This window comes from Cydia amplana, chromosome 18 (genome assembly GCF_948474715.1).
Source record: "Cydia amplana chromosome 18, ilCydAmpl1.1, whole genome shotgun sequence".
Classification (NCBI taxonomy): domain Eukaryota; kingdom Metazoa; phylum Arthropoda; class Insecta; order Lepidoptera; family Tortricidae; genus Cydia; species Cydia amplana.
This window is the reverse complement of record NC_086086.1, coordinates 14847020-14868386: the sequence shown is the minus strand read 5'-3', so window position 1 is coordinate 14868386 and position 21367 is coordinate 14847020. Positions and strand designations below refer to the sequence as shown.

Sequence of the window (21367 nt, the reverse complement as noted above, 5' to 3'; positions counted from 1 at the left end):
TGATTCTTAAAAACAGTGAGCAAAATGCGATTTTGCTCACTGAGTGAGACAAAATGACATTCAAGTGACCTTTATAGTCAAATGTCATTTCAACATGCGGGGTCTAATAAAAGTTCGAAATACTTGGGTTCTATTATCTCTGTCCCTTTCACACTGTTAGCAAAAAGAAACAGACAAAAAAAAGTTAAAACGACATTCAACAGTATATTCACGGTTTATAATATACCCCCGAAAAACTTCAGACCGCATCGTTCCAAACCACGTATAGTACGGCTCTTCTGAGGTGAACTTTTCGCTTCCAACCGTAATCTTTCAAACAAAGGCCATTGTCTCTATTATCGCAAAAGCGCTTGCTCCCGACTTGGCACGTGCCAGTACAACATTCATATTGAAAAACAACCGGTATCGTCATAGTATTAAGGTTCAAATTTAATGTCACTGATATTCTATATATTACGTTTTGGTAGTGTAGGACGATAGACCGCCCCGAAGCGATACGGCACTCATATTATTTTGATACTTAGTGTGGTGTTAAAAATGAAACACGGTTATTTATGATAAAGCGTTGTATATTTGTTATATAACAAAATCTAAGGTAACAATGTAAATTTAAGATTAATAAGTTTAACATAGGTATAATCAACATTTTTCCGTGTAGGTATATAAACAGTTATACGTACTACTAGATAAAATCGTGTCATAAAAAATCAGATATAATCAATTTCTTTCTTATATTATAACCGACCTTTCTTCTGACCGTTGACACGTGACGTTTTGTTAGAAAAGCTGTACGCTTCAAAGCTCCACGTTTGCCTTATCAGTGTTTTTATTGTTACTATGCGTCGGCATCACATCAGAGGTGCTAATTTCACAGTATCGTTATTTTAAAGATAAGAAAAAATAACAATGCTTGCAGCTGCACCTTTGTAAATTATTACATTTACCACCGCAAGCTAATAATTTAAATAAAACAATATAATAAATAACCGCGTTTCATTTTTAACACCACACTAAGTATCAAAATAATATGAGCGCCGTATCGCTTCGGGGCGGTTTATCGTCCTACACTACCAAAACGTAATATCTAGAATATCAGTGACATTAAATTTGAACCTTAATACTATGACGACACCGGTTGTTTTCCAATATGAATGTTGTACTGGCACGTGCTAAGTCGGGAGCAAGCGCTTTTGCGATAATAGAGACAATGGCCTTTGTTTGAAAGATTACGGTTTGAAGCGAAAAGTTCACCTCAGAAGAGCCGTACTATACGAGTATGAATTCTTAATAATTAATAAATAAAAATAAAGTTTAAGATTTCATAAAAACTGATAAAATACTATATTTTAGGTATTTTATTGTACAATTAAAATAACGAACTCAAAAAATACACAGATCATCACGCAAAATTAATTATTTTACTTTTAAGAATTTTTACCATAGTTGACAAATAGTAGTTTATGCAACAGTGATATAATAAGGGTTCTTAAAATTCAAGGGTCGAAGTTACAAAACGAGGCGTAGTCGAGTTTTGTAAAAAAAGACCCGAGAATTTTAAGAACCAATTATGAGCTGTTGCATACATTACTTTTTCTACTCCAGCACTTAAATGTGTCAATTAAATGACTGACAGTGATATCTAAAGCAATGTCATTTGAATGATTTGTCTATAGGCTCATAAGATGACTGCTAGCAGTCATCTTATGAGTATAATACAACTGCTTTATTTTTTTTAAAGATACAAGTTCCGATCATCTTGATTGAAAGAGGTATGTTTTCATTTACAATAATAACTCTTTTTTTTTTTAAATAATAACTCAATTTTTTTTAAATAATAACTCTTTTTTTTTAATAATAACCTTTTTTTTTTTTTTTGCTGCAGCTGTCATAGAAAAAGTAATGTATGCAACAGCTCATAATTGGTTCTTAAAATTCAAGGGTCGAAGTTACAAAACGAGACGTAGTCGAGTTTTGTAAAAAAAGACCTTATTATATCACTGTTGCATAAACTACTATTTTCTATGACAGCTGCAGCAAAAAAAAAAGAGTTATTATTAAAAAAAAAGAGTTATTATTTAAAAAAAAATGAGTTATTATTAAAAAAAAAAGAGTTATTATTGTAAATGAAAACATACCTCTTTCAATCAAGATGATCGGAACTTGTATCTTTAAAAAAAATAAAGCAGTTGTATTATACAGTTGTATTATGCTAGCAGTCATCTTATGAGCCTATAGACAAATCATTCAAATGACATTGCTTTAGATATCACTGTCAGTCATTTAATTGACACATTTAAGTGCTGGAGTAGAAAATAGTACGTATCCGCAATTCGGACCGTATCTTACAAAGATTTTTTTTGTTGTCAAAGTTGGCGATTGAAGTGTCAGTTAATGTTTGTTATTTCTATATTATTTTACTGGAATTTATTATTACGTTTTGTTTTTGTGTTCCATTGCGGTAATTAAACTTAATTGTTTGTATATCTTAAGAAAACATGAGTGCAGGTATTAAGTGATGAAGAAGGATTACATTTTTCAAGTTGTCTAATAGGTATGTTCTCACTGCGCTGAGGTGAAAAATGTTGTGTACTACACGAGATCAAAGTTATTTACATCTCGTGCGCTTTTGAGTCCCTTACTACGCTCAAGATTCTAAATTAGATTCACTCGCTACGCTCGTGAATCTATTATAGAATCTTTCGCTTGCACGGGACTCAAAATAAGCACTCGAAGAAATATCAAACTTTGATCACTTGTTGTACAAATAACTATTGTAAGGTTAAAATGTGTTTTTTTAAATTTACATTTAAATGAACCAACTGATTTAGGCTAAGGATCACTAAAAAGAAATTCAGTTTTACCCTTAGACTAGACCAATAATAATAACTTGCCTGTGGATTGACAGGGTAAGCAATTGATTATACGTTTATTTACGACGACCGGTCTGGCTTAGTGGGTAGTGACCCTGCCGGCTAAGCCGATGGTCCTCGGTTCGAATCCCGGTAAGGGCATTTATTTGTGTGATGAACACTAATATTTGTTCCGGAGTCATGGATGTTTTCTATGTATATAAGTATATACTTATCTATATAAGTATGTATATCGTCGCCTAGCACCCATAGTACAAGCTTTGCTTAGTTTGGGGCTAGGTTGATCTGTGTAAGATTTCCCCCAATATTTATTTATTTATTTATTTATTTACATTGATTTGTATGTAATTGTTTCCATTAATTATGATCCATAATATTGTCTTCGGTTACCGCGATAGTTACTCATGAAATAAAACTATTAAAACGGATTATATCGCGTATATTGAATTTATTCTACATCCCGACGTTCAGTCACCCGTTGACTACGAACGCTGTAAAGGGTTGGTTACGTCAGGATGTAGAATAAATTCAATATACGCGATATAATCCGTTTTAATAGTTTTATTTCATGAATTATGATCCATGTTCATTCATATTAAATGTGCAAAAAAAAACAAGTCAAAATCCTCCGGTGTAATAAACAGCAAACAATGGGACAATAGGGCTTCATTAACGGATGATTTTGTTTGATAGTGGCCGTGAATTTCGTCAGTTGATACAACAGCTGAGGTGTCCGAGTGGTTAAGGAGTTGGACTTGAAATCCAATGGGTTCTACCCGCGCAGGTTCGAATCCTGTCCTCAGCGACTTTTTTATTATTTTCTTAAATTATAATTTATAAAAAAAAAAAAAACATTTTAGTATAAGGTGGCTAGTTATTGAAGGGTGGCCAGTTATTAAACAGTGGCCAGTACTTGACGATTTACCCGTATACAGGGTGGCTAAAAAATAACTGCATTCCCATTGCAAGGGAGGATTTAGGATTATACTGAAAAACTTTTACTATGGTATCAACCCCGATATCGCGAAAAAAAAACTGGCTGTTTCCTCCATTCTCGCTGGCCCATTTTCTATGGGAGGGTTAAAAAATGGTTCGAATCCTGTCCTCAGCGAACTTTTTTTTAACTTGTAACTAAAATTAGTTTTAAGGCCTGTGCGGTTGTGTGTGCGTGACGTTAAGTACATTGCTATGTACCCTAACAGGGTTTATGTGAACAGTAGCTGTAAAATGCTCTTTGTAAGACTTTATGTAACACATGATTATAAATGTAATAAATGAATTATAAATGAAAATTATAGCTCTTCAGTAGTCGGGTAGAAACATGAATCTATTATTTTAACTGGATCAGGCATGAGGGGTGGGGGGAAATGACCGAACGGGATAGTATTATGTATCTTTCAGTAGGAGTAGCAGCGAAAGCGCTATTATTGTTTGTCCTTGTCAGTCTCACATCTTTTAAATTAGTATGGATGACGGTGGGCAACAAATAAAATGGACCAATCATAGTGTCGCATTGCCTATGTTTTGTCCCTCACGGACGCACGCGTATACCACATCTGTTAGGATCCTACCATATATGGGTAGAAAGTAGAGATGCCACGAATATTCGGCAACTATTCGGTATTCGGCCTATTCGGCCACTTTGCCGAATATTCGGTATTCGGCCGAATGTTGCCCTATTCGGCTGAATACCGAATATCTGTTGCACCTACTTAAAAAGAAAATTTGCACAATAAAAATAACCAAAAACTAAGTAGGTATATTTAGAATGTGTTCTTGGAAAGTTGTTAAATACGAAGACCTTTTTTTGAGCATTTGTTGATTAAAAAACATTTTATTTTATCATGAGTCTGTTTTGTTTGACTCTATTTATTAATGCTGTTCAACAAAAATATATCTTAGCTAACGTCATCTAACGTTGAGCTTTGTTAGCGATCAGTTTTCATAATAATTGTGACTCAAAATTTTCGCATGTCATGCCGAATATTCGGTATTCGGCCGAGAGAGGGGCCGAATATTCGGCATTCGGTATTCGGCCAAAACCACTATTCGGGCCATCTCTAGTATTTTGGCGGTAAATATGACAGTTATTGCATGAAAATTAGTTTGTGTAGATACGGCAAATTTATTATGGAGCGTTTTACGACGGAACAACGTGTTTTAATCATTAAAAACAATAGAAACATTAAAAATAACGTTTCCCGGTCGATTAATTTCGAGAAACGGTGACATTGACTGGCCCCCAAGATCGCCTTATTTAACAGCTCCTGACTTTTTTCTGTGGGGCTATCTAAAGGGACGTGTCTATGCTAATAGGCCAACGAACCTTCAGCAATTAAAACAAAATATTCGAAACACTGTCGCTGAGATAACGCCAGAAATGTGTGAAAAAGTGATGAAAAACGCGATGAAAAGGGTTCGCATCTGCCATGCTGCTAGAGGTGGACATTTGTCTGACATTATTTTCCACCTTCGACATTTTTTCACATTTGACATTATTTCAGGAATACTTAATATTTTTTATGTTTTATAGAATAAAATTTCAAAAATAAAGTGTATACCTCTTATTTGGCCACCCTGTAGAAAGCACTCACCCGTTTGTTGACAGTGAGCGAGGCTATGGAGTTGAGTACGACGCTCTGCACTTCCACGGGCGCGCGTAAAAGGCGTATCATCGCTTTAGCCACAGGTGCTAACTCTTGCGCTGTCATAGAGAAAAAAATACATAGAGTGCTCACTCCATACATCAGTTTTAGTACCAAAAAGACTATTAGCATCTAGCATCGAGTAGCTGAACTATCAGTACTGCTACTTGACAATAGATGTAGCACCGACCGGAAAGTCTTATGCTGTTGAGATGAGACTTTCCGGTGGTGCTACATCTATTGTCAAGTAGCAGTACTGATAGTTCCGCTACTCGATGTTAGATGTAGACACTGAAATTAATAGTCTGAACTGATGTATGGAGTGAGCACTCTTGTCTTACTATATTTCTCTATGGCGCTGTACAAAAGACACAATTTTATTGAGAAAATTTTAAAATACGAAATACCTACCTTACCAAAAAACTAAACCTGCCCTTTGACAATGTCAAAGGGAAAGACAGGACGAATCTAAATCATACAAAAATATCTAAAAAAAGATTTCTGTTGAAAATTTTGACCCTCGTTCCGTGTCATTCCCATTTATTTAAAAAAAAAAACTTTTTTTTTTTACAAGCAGAAACGTCTGCGACCGATGCTATTAAGCTTAGAATAAATTTAAAAGTGGAAAAATTACTGTCTTGGGTGAGACTTGAACTCACGGCCTCTGGATCGATATTCCAGCGCTCTGCCATCTGATCATCTGATCTGCTCACTTTTAAATTCATTCCCATTTAGTTCTAAGAAACCATAGAGAAATATAAGTAAAGAAAGAGTGGTATACATACATCACTTTCTTACCAAAACGCAATTTCGTAGTTGACATCTAGCTTCAAGTAGTGGACACTATCAGTTCTGCTAGTTGACAATAGATGTAGCGGCAAAGTAAAACTTTAATGCTCAACAATTTTCAGCTAATTTTATAACCGGATGCACCGGGTTTGTTCCTGGTTCGTCGTATTCCTGTTTCGTCGGATTCCTGATTCGTCGAAATGTGCTAAAAATGCTAGAAAAAGTATGATCACTGGTGATTACATTAAAGTTTTACAGTTTATTTTAAGTTAACCTTAGCTATAAGTTTTAAATTTAGATTAAGATGTACTAACAAAATATGGACCATGTTTGTCTGAAATAAATGCATTTTATTTTTATTTTATTATATTATTATTTTATTTATTTATTAAATCTTCATATTTAGGTAGTAAATACTGGTTTACTGCACGACATATTTAATTATATGTATATAATTCCCACGAAACAAGAATACGACGAATCAGGAATCCGACGAAACAGGAATACGACGAAACAGGAATACGACGAACCAGGAACAAACCATGCACCGGAAGTCTATTTCCAACTCGGCAACTCCTTCTGCTTATAATATTAATCGTAAATTGTTTTAGTAGTACATTTTTCGTCAGTAGCGACACTTGTGATATCTGGTGTCAAGTAGCGGAACTATCAGTACCGCTAGACGTTAGATGTTGACTATGAAATAACTCGCGTTTTTGTAAGAACACTGATGTATGGACTTACCACTCTTTTTTTACTTATATTTCTCTATGTAACAAACCCATTGTTAAGAGCCGGGGTTCAAACCCGCGACCTTCGGTTTGGAGCTAGCTTTTCCACTTTATTAGGCTACCAACTAATTAATTGGTCGCTTAATGAGTAACAAATAATTACCTGGTCCCGCGTGGTAGAACAGTTGAGCCACAGCCATAACGACCCCTGAGTTTCTGCTTTGCAGGAGTGGCTTGGCAGCGCGTAGCAGTAATCTTAGTAATAAAAAAAAAAAAACAAAATTTGAGCCTATATACGTCCCACTGCTGGGCACAGGCCTCCTCTCATGGGCGAGAGGGCTTGGGCTATAGTCCCCACGCTAGCCCAATGCGGATTGGGGACTTCACATACACCTTTGAATTTCTTCGCAGATGTATGCAGGTTTCCTCACGATGTTTTCCTTCACCGAAAAGCTAGCAGTAAATATCAAATGATATTTCGTACATAAGTTCCGAAAAACTCATTGGTACGAGCCAGGATTTGAACCCGCGACCACCGGATTGCAAGTCGCACGCTCTTACCGCTAGGCCACCAGCGCTGAGTAGTAATATCATAAAATTATTTAAATATTTACTTGCAAGAATGTTAGTAGCCTACTTACAAAAAACAAGTTCTTACAATATAAAAAACCGGCCAAGTGCGAGTCGGACTCGCCCATGAAGGGTTCCGTATTTAGGCGATTTATGACGTATTAAAAAAAACTACTTACTAGATCTCGTTCAAACCAATTTTCGGTAGAAGTTTACATGGTAATGTACATCATATATTTTTTTCAGTTTTATCATTCTCTTATTTTAGAAGTTACAGGGGGGGGGGGGACACATTTTACCACTTTGGAAGTGTCTCTCGCGCAAACTATTCAGTTTAGAAAAAAAGGATATTAGAAACCTCAATATCATTTTTGAAGACCTATCCATAGATACCCCACACGTATGGGTTTGATGAAAAAAATTTTTTTGAGTTTCACTTCGAAGTATGGGGACCCCCAAAATTTATTGTTTTTTTTTCTACTTTTGTGTGAAAATCTTAATGCGGTTCACAGAATACATCTACTTACCAAGTTTCAACAGTATAGTTCTTATAGTTTCGGAGAAAAGTGGCTGTGACATACGGACGGACAGACAGACAGACATGACGAATCTATAAGGGTTCCGTTTTTTGCCATTTGGCTACGGAACCCTAAAAAACCGGCCAAGTGCGAGTCGGACTCGCGTTCCAAGGGTTCCGTACATTAAGTCCGATTCACGCTTGACTGCACATTTCTAATAGGTTTTCCTGTTATCTAGGTAAGGAACTATTTTGTGTATTGTTTTTTTCAAAATTTTAGAGCCAGTAGTTTCGGAGATAAGGGGGAGGGGGGACAGGCAGACAGACGCACGAGTGATCCTATAAGGGTTCAGTTTTTTCCTTTAAGTAAGTAAGTAATCATTTATTGTCAGATTGTGCATGTCAGTTTACAGATGTTACAAAATTATTTGATTAGTGAGTGTCACAATCAACCGGTTTACGGTATACAATGTCCTTATTCCTAAACCCGAGTACGGAACCCCTAAAAATGTCCAATACATTCTACTTAACAAAGGTTTAAAAAAAAAGGTTTCGGTCTTCGGCCTCGCTTTTTTAAAACACGGCCTTTGGATCTTGTCCGGTCTCAGCTCTACTGAAACTCGAAGCCTGCGGCTGTCGGGAATTATAGACCTCGTTTACAAAATCTCGCTTACCCCCCGTTGCACAATGTACTATAGCAGGGGTCACCAAATGGCGGACCGCGGTCCGGATCCGGACCGCCGACCTACATTATTTGTTTACTTCACTACATAGTATAAAACAAAGTCGCTTCCCGCTGTCTGTCTGTCCCTTATGTATGCTTAGATCTTTAAAACTTCGCAACGGTTTTTGATGCGGTTTGCGGTAGATAGAGTGATTCAAGAGTCAGGTTTATGTATAATTTGTTAACTCATGTGAACCCGGGACGGGTCGCTAGTATTTAATAAACTCAAGTAGAAACGGACCGCGATGGTCATATTATTTTAAAAACCGGACCCCTAAAGAAACTAATTGGTGACCCCTGTACTGTAGTGTAGTTACCTGTGGTCAGGGTCTAAAGGCGCGGCCCGCTGCGGTCGTTTCTTAGGTACTCCGTCTGTTTCACTGTCTGACTCGTAGAATGGCTCATCGCTGTCCGTCGAGTATTGCTAAAATAAATAGTTTGGTTTAAAGTGAGAGCATTACTTTCATTGTATTGTACCTTATGAACAGGTAACAGACAGACATACATAGTCATCTTTACCCATCACGGAACAATTTTTCGGACATTTGGGACAACACGTAGAGGCCTTTTTGACACTTTAATGTAAGGGGTACACCGAGCGGATGTCCTTGCGCGTGTCATGTGACCAAAGAAAATTTAGTATAGAGGCGTATTGTCAGAGTAAATTTTGTAGTCACAGTAAATGTACTGCCATCTTTCGACAGATGATTAAAACTTTTAGAACGCCATTTGACTTTGATCCTTATTGTTTTACAGAGTGTCGCCCCACTGCCACTAATATTACCTGATAGGGTATTTGACTACTAGTCAAATCCGTTTTTTTTTTTCGAACTGTCAAAACGATTTGGCTATTATGGAATTTATATGACACACTAGCATGTGACGTCACGATCAAATTACCTACTCTTTATAGTTTTATATGAGTTTTAATACATAAATTGTGTCTAAAAATAACTGCTGTCTACGTTTCTCTATTAATTTTCTGGTGCTTTATTTCATGCATGGTGAAAAATAATTTATTTAAAATACAGTCAAATACCCAATAGGGGTACAGTCAGCAGCAGAAGTTGCTAAGCGGGCGAGGTATTCAAAATTACCTTGACACGCTCTTAATCTCTTAATAACAAAGTCGTGTCAAGATCATTTTGAACACCTGACCCGCTTAGCAACTTCTGCTGCTGACTGGAATTATAAATAAGTTTAATAGCATCGATAGCAGACGTTACTGCTTGTTAAAAATTAAAAATAGTATGGGTATGGGGCGCATCGTAACTGGTGAATTTCCAATATGACTTGGAACTCCGGTAGCCGTTCAAGAAGTGTAACGCTCTTACGGTAGATGTCGCTCGGGTCCCCTTGACCCATATGGTGGAAAGATTTGCTGGCTATGGATGAGGTCTTGGTGGCTCAGATGGCAGAGCGCTGGAGTATCGATCCAGAGGCCGTGAGTTCAAGTCACACCGAAGACAGTCAGCTCGAAACTATTTGGGAAACAATAGAGACCCAATTTTTCCACTTTTAAATTTATTCTAAGCTTTTCTGCTTGTTAAAAATTAAAAATTATAAATAAGGTCACCTCATCGTTGGGGTCCGGGAAGAAAGTCTTGGCGTACACTGTTAGAACATTGAGCAGCGTCAGCTGACCCCACTCGTCTACATCTGCTAACAGGGAACAGATTTTTCTGAAAAAAAAAATAAAAAAAATTCAATAAAATAAAAATATATGTATACCTAGAGCGTCCAAATGGTTACCTAATGACTCTCCGACAGTCTTTGCAGATTTTGCAGTTTAGTTTTTGCAGATTATCGATTATAAACTCTATTTACAAGGCTATACAATTCACTTAACTATAACTGCGATGTCTGCGATGTATGAACCGACCACTAGGGGCGCCTTGTCTGACAGCAACTTGTCTATTATGGACTCTATTTACAAGACATTAAAGTACACTTTTAACTGTATATGAGGCTCATTAGCTCCAGAGTCAGTGTCCGTCAATCTATTATAAACTCTATTTACAAGGCTATACAGTTCACTTATCTATAACTGCGGTGTATCAAGCTCATCCGTTCGGGACACACCTCGGTGAACGCCATAGCTGCCGAACCGACCACTAGAGGCGCCTTGCCTGACAGCAACTTGTCTATTATGGACTCTATTTACAAGACATTAAAGTACACTTTTAACTGTATATGAGGCTCATTAGCTCTGGAGTCAGTGTCCGTCAATGTATTATAAACTCTATTTACAAGGCTATACAGTTCACTTACCTATAACTGCGGTGTATCAAGCTCATCCGTTCGGGACACACCTCGGTGAACGCCATAGCTGCCGAACCGACCACTAGAGGCGCCTTGTCTGATAGCAACTTGTTTATTATGGACTCTATTTACAAGTCATTAAAGTACACTTTTAACTGTATTATGAGGCTCCCTTGCTCCGCAACCAGTAACGCCCGTCAGTCTGTTATAAACTCTATTTACAAGGCTATAAAGTTCACTTACCTATAACTGCGGTGTATCAAGCTCATCCGTTCAGGACACACCTCGGTGAACGCCATAGCTGCCGAGCCGACCACTAGGGGCGCCTTGTCTGACAGCAACTTGTCTATTATGGACTTTATTTACAAGGCTATAAAGTACACTTTTAACTGTATATGAGGCTCATTCGCTTCAGAGTGAGTATCGGCCGTCAGTCTATTATAAACTCTATTTACAAGGCTATAAAGTTCACTTACCTATAACTGCGGTGTATCAAGCTCATCCGTTCGGGACACACCTCGGTGAACGCCATAGCTGCCGAACCGACCACTAGAGGCGCCTTGTCTGGCAGCAACTTGTCTATTATGGACTCTATTTACAAGACATTAAAGTTCACTTTTAACTGTATATGAGGCTCATTCGCTCCGGAGTCAGTAACGTCCGTCAATCTATTCTAAACTCTATTTACAAGGCCATACAGTTCACTTACCTATAACTGCGGTGTATCAAGCTCATCCGTTCGGGACACACCTCCGTGAACGCCATAGCTCCCGAGCCGACCACTAGGGGCGCCTTGTCTGATAGCAACTTGTCTATTTTAAACTCTATTTACAAAGCTATACAGTTCACTTACCTATAACTGCGGTGTATCAAGCTCATCCGTTCGGGACACACCTCCGTGAACGCCATAGCTCCCGAGCCGACCACTAGGGGCGCCTTGTCTGATAGCAACTTGTCTATTTTAAACTCTATTTACAAAGCTATACAGTTCACTTACCTATAACTGCGGTGTATCAAGCTCATCCGTTCGGGACACACCTCGGTGAACGCCATAGCTGCCGAGCCGACCACTAGGGGCGCCTTGTCTGACAGCAACTTGTCTATTATGGACACTAGCTCTTCTTTCTGTTCGGGGTCGAGGCTGTAAGTAAAGAAAAATAAATGTAAGTAGCTAAATATTATTTTTTCGGTACCATACAGAGGCAGATAATATAGAAACACACAAATAATAACTAGAAAAGAAAACAACAGGCGGCTGACAGTTGTTTTATTTATCGTAAAATTTAGAGGAAAATATTTTTGACAAATGTTACTGTCCCAAAGTGAAAAAAAAGGAACTATAGAAAACCGGACAAGTGCGAGTCGGACTCGCCCACCGAGGGTTCCGTAATTTTTTGTATTTGTTGTTATAGCGGCAATAGAATTACAACATCCGTGAAAACTTCAACTGTCACTTGTATGTCTATCACGGTTCATGAGATACAGCCTGGTGACAGATCGACGGACAGTGGAGTCTTAGTAATAGGGTCCCGTTTTTACCCTTTGGTTGATGCAACTGCAAACTTTCTCGATAAATAAAATAACAAAATAAAAATAAAAACTGGCTCTAACTGCCCTGGGGTCAAATATTACCATCACATCATTTAGTTTTATTATTACAGCTTTATTTATTTCAGCGAAATTTTGTACAATTTACAATATATAGTACTTTTTTTTGGTAAAATATAATTTTAGTTTATTTTTCATTTTATATGTTGTTTTATTATTTCATTTCACTGATCCCTATTGGGTAAAAGCCTCGTCGAGTCTCTTCCATTGTTCTCTGTCTGTAGCTAGTTTCATCCAATTTTTTTCTGTTTTTTCGACTATTTGAACTATGTCGTCTGACCAGCACCTTTGTGGTCTACCCTTATATCTTTTTCCTGGTGGTCCTGTCCATTCAGTCAACCCATTGCCATTTTATTCCTGGGGAAATATGCTAAACACACCATATAATATAGTAATAAAAATCATAACAATCATAATACATAATTAGGCTAAGGGGTAGATAATATTACCTGTATAGTTTAGGTATAGCATGCGCAGCGGTCTTCCTCACGTAAGGACTCATGTCGGATGAGGAGTCCCGGATGGCCAGCATCACGATGGGCACGATCATGGGCACGCGGATGGAAGACAGCACCCGCAGGGCGCCGGCGCGGATCAGCTGGTTTGGGTCCTAAAATGAGATGCATTTTTGAAATAAATTATTTTTTGACAATAATAATGTGTTTGTTATAAGTTGTGCAGAGCCAAAATTATGTAATAAACTCCCAAAATCCAACTTAGACTGTAATAATTTAGAATAGAATAGAATAGAAAAACGTTTATTGCAGAAACCATCTACATACAGCACCACACATGTAAACTTAAAAAAGAAGATCTTAAGGCCCGTCTCCATATTGCGCGGCAAACTATCGAACTCGATCTGATCGAGTTGGCTCGCGAGCCAACCCGGTATCATTGCGCGCGGCTGCCTCGCGAGCCAATGTTCGATAGTTTGCCGCGCAATATGGAGACAGGCCTTTATACACTAAACAGTTAAAACTATTAGTAGCTTAAACTAACATGCAATAATCGCAGTATTGATGCTGCTATAGAGGCTACAAATGGACACCACTCAGCATATGCTATTTACAAAATTTTAAGAAATTTTTTATCAAAAAAAAAACCTATTCAAGAGTACATCTGTGACAAATTTTAACATCATCGCATAATATTAAATATGAGACCGCTTTTGTTAACTTTTATGTACTTAAATATATTGTAATTTGCATGACTTATGTATTAAGTAGTAGGAAGTACAAAGTAGTAATAGTTTTAAGTTTGACTGTTTGTACGCCTAATGGCAAGATTATTATGTTCCATCATTCCTCATCATTTCATCGTTCATCGTTCCTCTGTATGTAGCACTGAACCACATAAATAATATTCTTCTCTTCGACCCCCAGACAGACATATTCTCACAGAAGGAACCGAGACTCCTAGCCACTGCAACTCGGTATTTGGAGTCAATCTCCACACCCACGACTATACCCTCATAATTTTGTATTAAATTTATTAGTCATGTATATTATAGTATAGTACTAAGTAATTAAATAATTTGTTATGTTTAATAACTTACATGTCTGGTTTAACTGTAAATGTAAGTTAGTCAATAAATAAATAAACAATAAACAATAAACAATCATTGTATATACCCATGTTCTACAGACAATAAACGAATTATGAATTAAGGACATACCTTGAGGGCCCGTTGGAAGGTGCTGATGGACAGAAGCGCCAGATCCTGCTGCTCTTCAGCATACCGGACCAGGTACACGTACACCAGCTTCTTCACTTCAATGTTCTTTGACACCACGTTCTTCACAACCGCGGGGAAGCTACAAGGACGAGAATAAGGGCTCATTTAGACGGTGCGAGAATTCGCATGCGAGTTTCATTAAGCCCCGTCTCCATATTGCGCGGCAAGCTATCGAACATTGGCTCGCGAGGCAGCCGCGTGCAATCGATACCGGGCTGACTCGCGAGCCAACTCGATCATTCGCTCGCTCGAACGCGGCTCGCGACGAACCATTCATTGTCGGTGTTTCGGCGCGCGGCAAAGGAATGTTCGCGCGCAGTTGGGACGGATGTGTACATATTTCAGTTGGCTCGCGAGCGCGGCAGCAGACATGGATAATGAAAAGTGTCGTACTTTAATTAAATTATACGGAACTAAACAGTTTCTATGGAATAGTAAATGTAGTGATTATCGCAACAGATTACGAAGACGCATTAAGAAGTGATGCATGGAATTAATGCTTTTAAAAGTTCGTAATCTTCTGATGTCATTCTTGTGAAATTTTGTAATGTAACATCAACTTCATATCTCATGTCTTCCATAAATCTCACACCACCATGTAGTATTATATTCATAAACATCTTTTTCATCCACCATCGAACTTTCCGTTTAGGTTTCTTGTGAATAATATTATGATAAATAATTATAAAAGCGGCAGCTGCACGACGACGTACGTCCACGGTTCCCGAGTACAAACTGGTCGATCGTCGGATTCGTCGGATCGCCTGCCGCGCGAGGCCGCCGCGCTATAGTTCAAGATGGCGCCGAACTTGGCTCGCGAGCCAAAATACAGGTTTGCCGCGGTCGAACATTGCTCGCGCGGCCGCCGCGCGATATCGAGACGCGGTTTTACATTGCGGCATTTGTCGGTGGGCTGAATTGATGTAACCTCAATGGTCCACAATGTAGGTAACTAAAATCGTATACGAGTTCGCGCGCCGTCTGAATGAGCCCTAAGCATGGTATCAACAAAGGACATAATACAAAAAAACCGGACAAGTGGTTTTTCATAATAATTTATTTGCACATAAAAAGGGTTTTAGAATAATCTGAGAAAACTCAGGTGGATGACCACCCTTTACAAAGAGTATCTTTATTAAATAAACTATTTTGATACATATCTTAATTAATATTTTACGAACATATGAGAGACAACTACCGTGGGTAGACACCAAAATTGTTGTGGGCCGCATGTACTTGTTGCGACACAACAAAATGCCACACCTGGCAAAGCCAAGTTTGTTATTTTACTCACAGGTCTGAAGCATCCCTGCCTTTAGCAATCAATCCAATGATCCTCTTCATGGCTTCCAGCTTTAAGGAATCCTTGGAGCCATCAAGCATCATTTTAAGATCTTCGTTCCTGAAAAATACATTCTAATAAATATCATATTCATAATTTTGTGGTTATTTTTTACCTACGTCTGGGGCCCGTTCCTCAAAAGCTTGTAACTTTTAATACAAGTGGAAGTCTCTTTCTAACAAAAGCCATCAAAAAGTGACATCTGCTTGTATTACAAGTTACAAGCTTTTGAGGGCCCTGGACTTGGAACACTTGATTTTTCTTAAATAAGTTCATGTTTTAATACGATCATGTTTAATATTATTTACAGTACATATGGTGCTACTTTCCCGAACTAGTGCGGGAAATAGCACTTTCCGTGTGGATGTCGAAAGTTGAAAGTGCCATATGTACTGTAAAACGTTGTACGATACACATGGCGTGTTTTAATTTATCGCCACTCGTTTCGAATTTCCTCTTTTCCGCACTTGTATCGTAAATAACTATTCCCGCCTAGTACACCATATTACACTGGTCCTTACAGCTTGTTTTCATACATTTTTTCATGGTTAATACAATGGGTTTATGATTTGGTACATCAGAATCTTTTGAAGCGGGTTTTATTGTAGTTAGAAAACCAATACAAGAATTGATTAGGCAAAAAACAAAGCTGTAGAATAGGTCTCCAAACCACAGATCACAAGTCATTACTTTTGGTCCTTTTAGGGATTAAGGAGAGGACAATCTGGCCCTTGAAAAGGAAGCAGGAGACCGGAAGGCCTCGCCGTAGCCCACTAGCCAAAATGTTAGATCCTTACACTATACTACTTTCAAAGGGAAGATATTGGAATAATCCACAATTTTATTAAATATACTTCAATAGTAATGTTAAAAGGACTGTAAAACTACAGCAGAATAGTCTGTAATTCATGAAATGCATTGCTAAGTCATCTTGTTAAAGAAATGTAAAAATTTCACTTACTTTTTATAATCCGCTTGGAAGAACGCCCCTGACGCTGGATCAGTGGCAGGATACTCCACTTCGCCTTGAACCACTTTGTCATTATTATAAGACGAATTACTCGTCATTTTGAACTAAATTACTTTCAAGCCACTCGGAATCAAATATAATTAACTCAAACAAAATATGAGAGACGGCACTTTCTTTTCGATGTTTGACGTTCGAAGTTAATACTCCAATTTTAGTGTCCGACCGAAGGTTCGGTTTCGGTTTCGGTTTCGGCCAGTTTCGGCCAAAAAATCATGTTTCGGCTGTAGTTTCGGTTTCGGCCAAAAAACGGCCGAACCTTTCGGCCGGGCCGAAACTTATGAAATGGTACTTCGGACAAAGACCAAAAGTTGGGGAACCTCATTGGTACGAGATGGGGTTTGTACCTTCGGATTGAAAGTCGCACGCTCTTATCGCTAGGTCACCAGCGCTTAAGGAAATACATAATAAGAAAACTATTGTAATAAAAATAAATGTGGATTATTTGTGTAGTAGGTATTACTCGTTAGCGGTTTAGGTATAAATGTTTACACATTGTGATTTAAATTTCAGATACATAAGTCAAAAAAATTAAGACATTAGAACAGTTTAATGGTGATTTTAAGCAGGGCCGGATTAAGCATGTCGGGGTCCCCAGGCAGTGCAAGGTTTTGGGGCCCCCTACAGTTAATTCAGCATACAGCATGTTCTGTTGTTCAGTACAGGGAAATAAGTTTGCGCTTAAGTTTGCGCTTTTAATTTCAATCTTCAGGCGTTGGCCAAGTATCAGCCCGCCCCATCTCGAACGACGTGTCTTTTTCGCTCTTATTCACTCACTTATTCAGTAATTTTCCTATCTACCTCTAATGGCAAATTTTAAACGAGGCTAAAGGCTACGCTCAACTAGTGCCGCAAATTTGATTTTCTCAATAGTTAATACATATTTTGCAAGGCTGAACAGCTGACTATTGATTAAAACGAAGAAAAAATCCTTGAAAGTGTCCCCAGTACAGTTTTTCATACGAATATTCGACCTTAGCCTCACTTTTTACCTCAATTTATTTATTTTTTATTTTGTGGTTTGTGTTCCACATGTCCTCTACTTCAGCGCTTAGCCTTTGGCCTCGCTGCGCCATGCTCGGCCTGCGGTCTCGCTTTTTAATACAATGAAAGTTCGCCTCAATGGGGCATTTCGGACTTTTAGGCCCAGGTGAAGATCGGTAGATCGGTACCCGGCCTTGTTAACGAAAAATTTCGCGCTCGCTGCGCTCGCGTTTTTGGTTGACCCTATATTTACATGTTAGCTTGACTGGTAAATGAATAGAGTTAGACCAAGAAAATTCTGCAATGATTTTGATAGCATACGCAGTGCAACTAGTGCAAATGTTATTTATACGTCATAATTTCATAGAAGTTTTGACGTTTAAAATAACACTTGCACTGCGTGTGTTATCAAAATCGTTGCAGAATTATCTTGGTCTAACTCTAGTAATTTTCATAAAAAACTGCTCAAGTAACATCAATTTCAAGGACATTGGGTCTTGACAGCCCCATAATATGTGTGTAAAAGCGGTTTTATGACATTTTTTCAACGATTTTAACAAGTCTACAAAAGTTTCGGTTTCGGTTTCGGTTTCGGCCGAAACTAGAGCCAAAGCCGAACATTCGGTTTCGGTTTCGGTTTCGGCAAAAAAACATGTTTCGGTCGGACACTATCCAATTTACGCTTAATATCAGTTGATGTTTTGCTGTTTTTATGCAGACTTAAGCCTTAGTGCTATAAAGATAAAGTTTATTTTAGCGTCGTATTTTGTTCAAAAATTATAAAAACCGAAACATTTATCCTCAACCTATTTATGTCATTGTGACGTTGGACACGAAATGTCAAAAATGCGTTTAGCCCATAGATGTATTATTTTTAAAGATGGAGCGTAAGCCACCTGTCACCGTAGCCTCACACACACAGACACATTTTATGTACGATTTACAATGAGGAACCAGAGGCATGTGGCCACGACGATAAAGTCATATCGATAAACTATACGGCCTTTTTACAATTTAAATTTTACTTGAAAGGATCTAAACTATCTAAAATGAACAGATAACTATTATAACATTAATTTAGAAGTTCTTTACTTATAAGTTGCTCTTAATTATGACCCCGTTATAATTATTTGAATTATTGTCTAAAGGAGGCATGGAACGCCACATATATGTATAAATGTTACATTAAAACCAAATAAAATATGTTTTTCGCAATAATAGAGTTTATTATTATATTATAAAATTTATAAAGTATTCATTATCCATTAGCATTTCCGGTTGTTTATTTTTAGTGAAGATATCGAAGCTTCAATTAATCGCTATTACGTTCCGCTGTGTAGAGAGTATCGATATATAACATGATTAAAATCGACAAATCTACATCCCTAGAAACGTGCAATAAACTCACACATACACATTTTAACGCACACATACACAGCTTGCCCACCACCAAAATGGCTACGGCTTGACAGATAAATTTTGTACTGAGAACCGAGAACGTTGGGGCCTTGGTTTAGCCTTTGCTTTGTTTATGTACTCTGTGTAATTATCATAGAATTAGAATAGACAAGAACAACTGTCAATCTTCAAAAGTGCGACCAAAAATGAAATGCAAGTGTGTGCGTAAATTGTCTATGTGAGATCAAAAATAGTGATGTCATGTTACAACATATTAATAATCTGTCGGTGTTTGATTGCTTTATCGACTACTTTTTCAAATGTGTTATTTTAAACGTTAAAATTCTACGACATTATGATGTATAAAATAACACATGCACTGCGTGTGCTATCAAAATCGTTACAGCCTTATCTTAGTCTAACTCAGCGGTTCTCAATCTTTTTTTTTTTGACAGAACCCTTTTGGAAAGCGAAATACTTGATGGAACCCTACAATATAACAATAGTTTTTAGAAGTGTATTTTTTTATTGATAAGCACAATAATTATGCTTATTTTATTATTCTAAATTCTTGTGGAACCCCTGCAGGGGTGTCGCGGAACCCTATGGTTCCGCGGAACACACTTTGAGAATGGCTGGTCTAACTCTTACTGTGTTGGAAAGTGAAGTTTAAATTTACTGCTAAACATCTGCACCTTCAAAAAGGTATAACAATCGTTAATATTTGAAGTCGGTTATCAAGGTTAATATCTTAATTATGTCTTGTGAAGAAATGATTACATAGCTATTAATATACCGACAAGTTATCGATACTGTCATCTGAACATTTTGTCAAGCCCTAGCGTAAAGTAACAGTTTACAGTACATATGGGGCTACTTTTCCGCACTAGTGCGTAAAATAGCACTTTTCGTGCGTATGTCGAAACTTTAAAGTGCCATATGTACTGTAAAACGTTGTTCGATACACGTGCGAATAGGTAATTCTCAACTCGTGTCGATTTAAAACACTCCCTTCGGTCGTGTTTTAATTTATCGCCACTCGTTTCGAATTTCCTCTTTTTCGCACTTGTATCGAAAATAACTATTATGTTTTTACACAAAATATTTTAAATTATTGAGTAATATGATAAAATATTAGCACACAAAGGAAGAAAAACTTATGATCAACTGTATAAACCGGCTTCTTACACTTTTTATGCTGTTAATTTGACAAAATATCGTTAAGAAAATTTCGATCGGAATATCATTATTCCTCTGAAATAAATATTTGCTAGGTTTATTTGGCCCCGTGACACTGAAATCCGGTACACTACAAGACACTATCTTCATTGTATTACTTTATCAAATAGTTTTCTTCCGAATTTATGTATATTTTTCAAATTGAAAATTACGGTGATACGCTCTTGGCCGTCCGCGGCCGTCGTCAAACTCAAAAATGGTCACGTTTTCTCATTTGTAGTCTGACTCTTTCCGCCTCATGCGATGTTCATATACGTGATGGCTTCCCTTTCGCACACTTCAGCTGTCTGTCAAGCGCGAGCGCGAAAATGACAAGTCTGTGGTAATTATAGTATAAACGTAGTGATTATATTCTCTTTGTATAGTATAGCCTGACCGAGGGCCTACCGCGAACCACGTTCGACGTGTTGCCTCTCTGTCGCACTTGTGAATTCGTACGTAAGTGTGACAGGGAGGCAACACGTCGAACGTGGTTCGCGGTAGGCCCTCTGAGCCTGACCAGTAATATATGATAATTGTCAAGAGGGCGCTGTTATTCTCATGTATAGGGAGCGCGAGAATGACAAGTCTGTGGTATAGGGTGACAATTCAGTGTAGTATGAAAAAATTAGTTCCAGTGAAATTCCGCAACATGGCGCACCCTCAATAGATCCTGGTTCACCTATATTTATTTAAACGAACCGCTTATTAAATAACTTATTCCTTGCCGATTTTAGACTCTAACAGAATAAAAAACTAAAACTTACTCCTGAATAGTATTTGACTTTTTTTGGAATAAAGGGTTCGCTATTCTCTTCATTTTCTCCTACTCTACACTAGATGTCGCTATACTCGTGTAAGCCAGCTTTGTTTGCAAAAAAGGCGGTAAACTTGAGAAAACTTATCGCGAAGGATCGATCCTCCATACAAATTTTGTATTGGAGATC

General features: G+C 37.8%; 1 protein-coding gene and 1 non-coding gene across 2 annotated transcripts in view; one reads left to right on the top strand and one right to left on the bottom strand.

Moving 5' to 3' along the window:
- Window positions 1-16969, bottom strand: part of LOC134656351 (AP-3 complex subunit beta-2) — a 55943-nt gene extending 38974 nt beyond the window's left edge. The window contains exons 1-9 of the mRNA XM_063511869.1: window positions 16755-16969; window positions 15746-15853; window positions 14392-14530; window positions 13166-13326; window positions 12106-12249; window positions 10423-10528; window positions 9164-9270; window positions 7199-7290; window positions 5465-5574 (exon numbers count right to left, since the gene is read on the bottom strand). Coding sequence (XP_063367939.1) covers window positions 5465-5574; window positions 7199-7290; window positions 9164-9270; window positions 10423-10528; window positions 12106-12249; window positions 13166-13326; window positions 14392-14530; window positions 15746-15853; window positions 16755-16861 — 1074 coding nt within the window. The 5' untranslated portion in view covers window positions 16862-16969. The remainder of the gene's footprint in view (window positions 1-5464; window positions 5575-7198; window positions 7291-9163; window positions 9271-10422; window positions 10529-12105; window positions 12250-13165; window positions 13327-14391; window positions 14531-15745; window positions 15854-16754) is intronic.
- Trnas-uga (transfer RNA serine (anticodon UGA)) lies at window positions 3594-3675 on the top strand. Its single transcript has one exon. It is a non-coding gene; the product is annotated as a tRNA-Ser (tRNA).
- Window positions 16970-21367: the final 4398 nt, after the last annotated feature.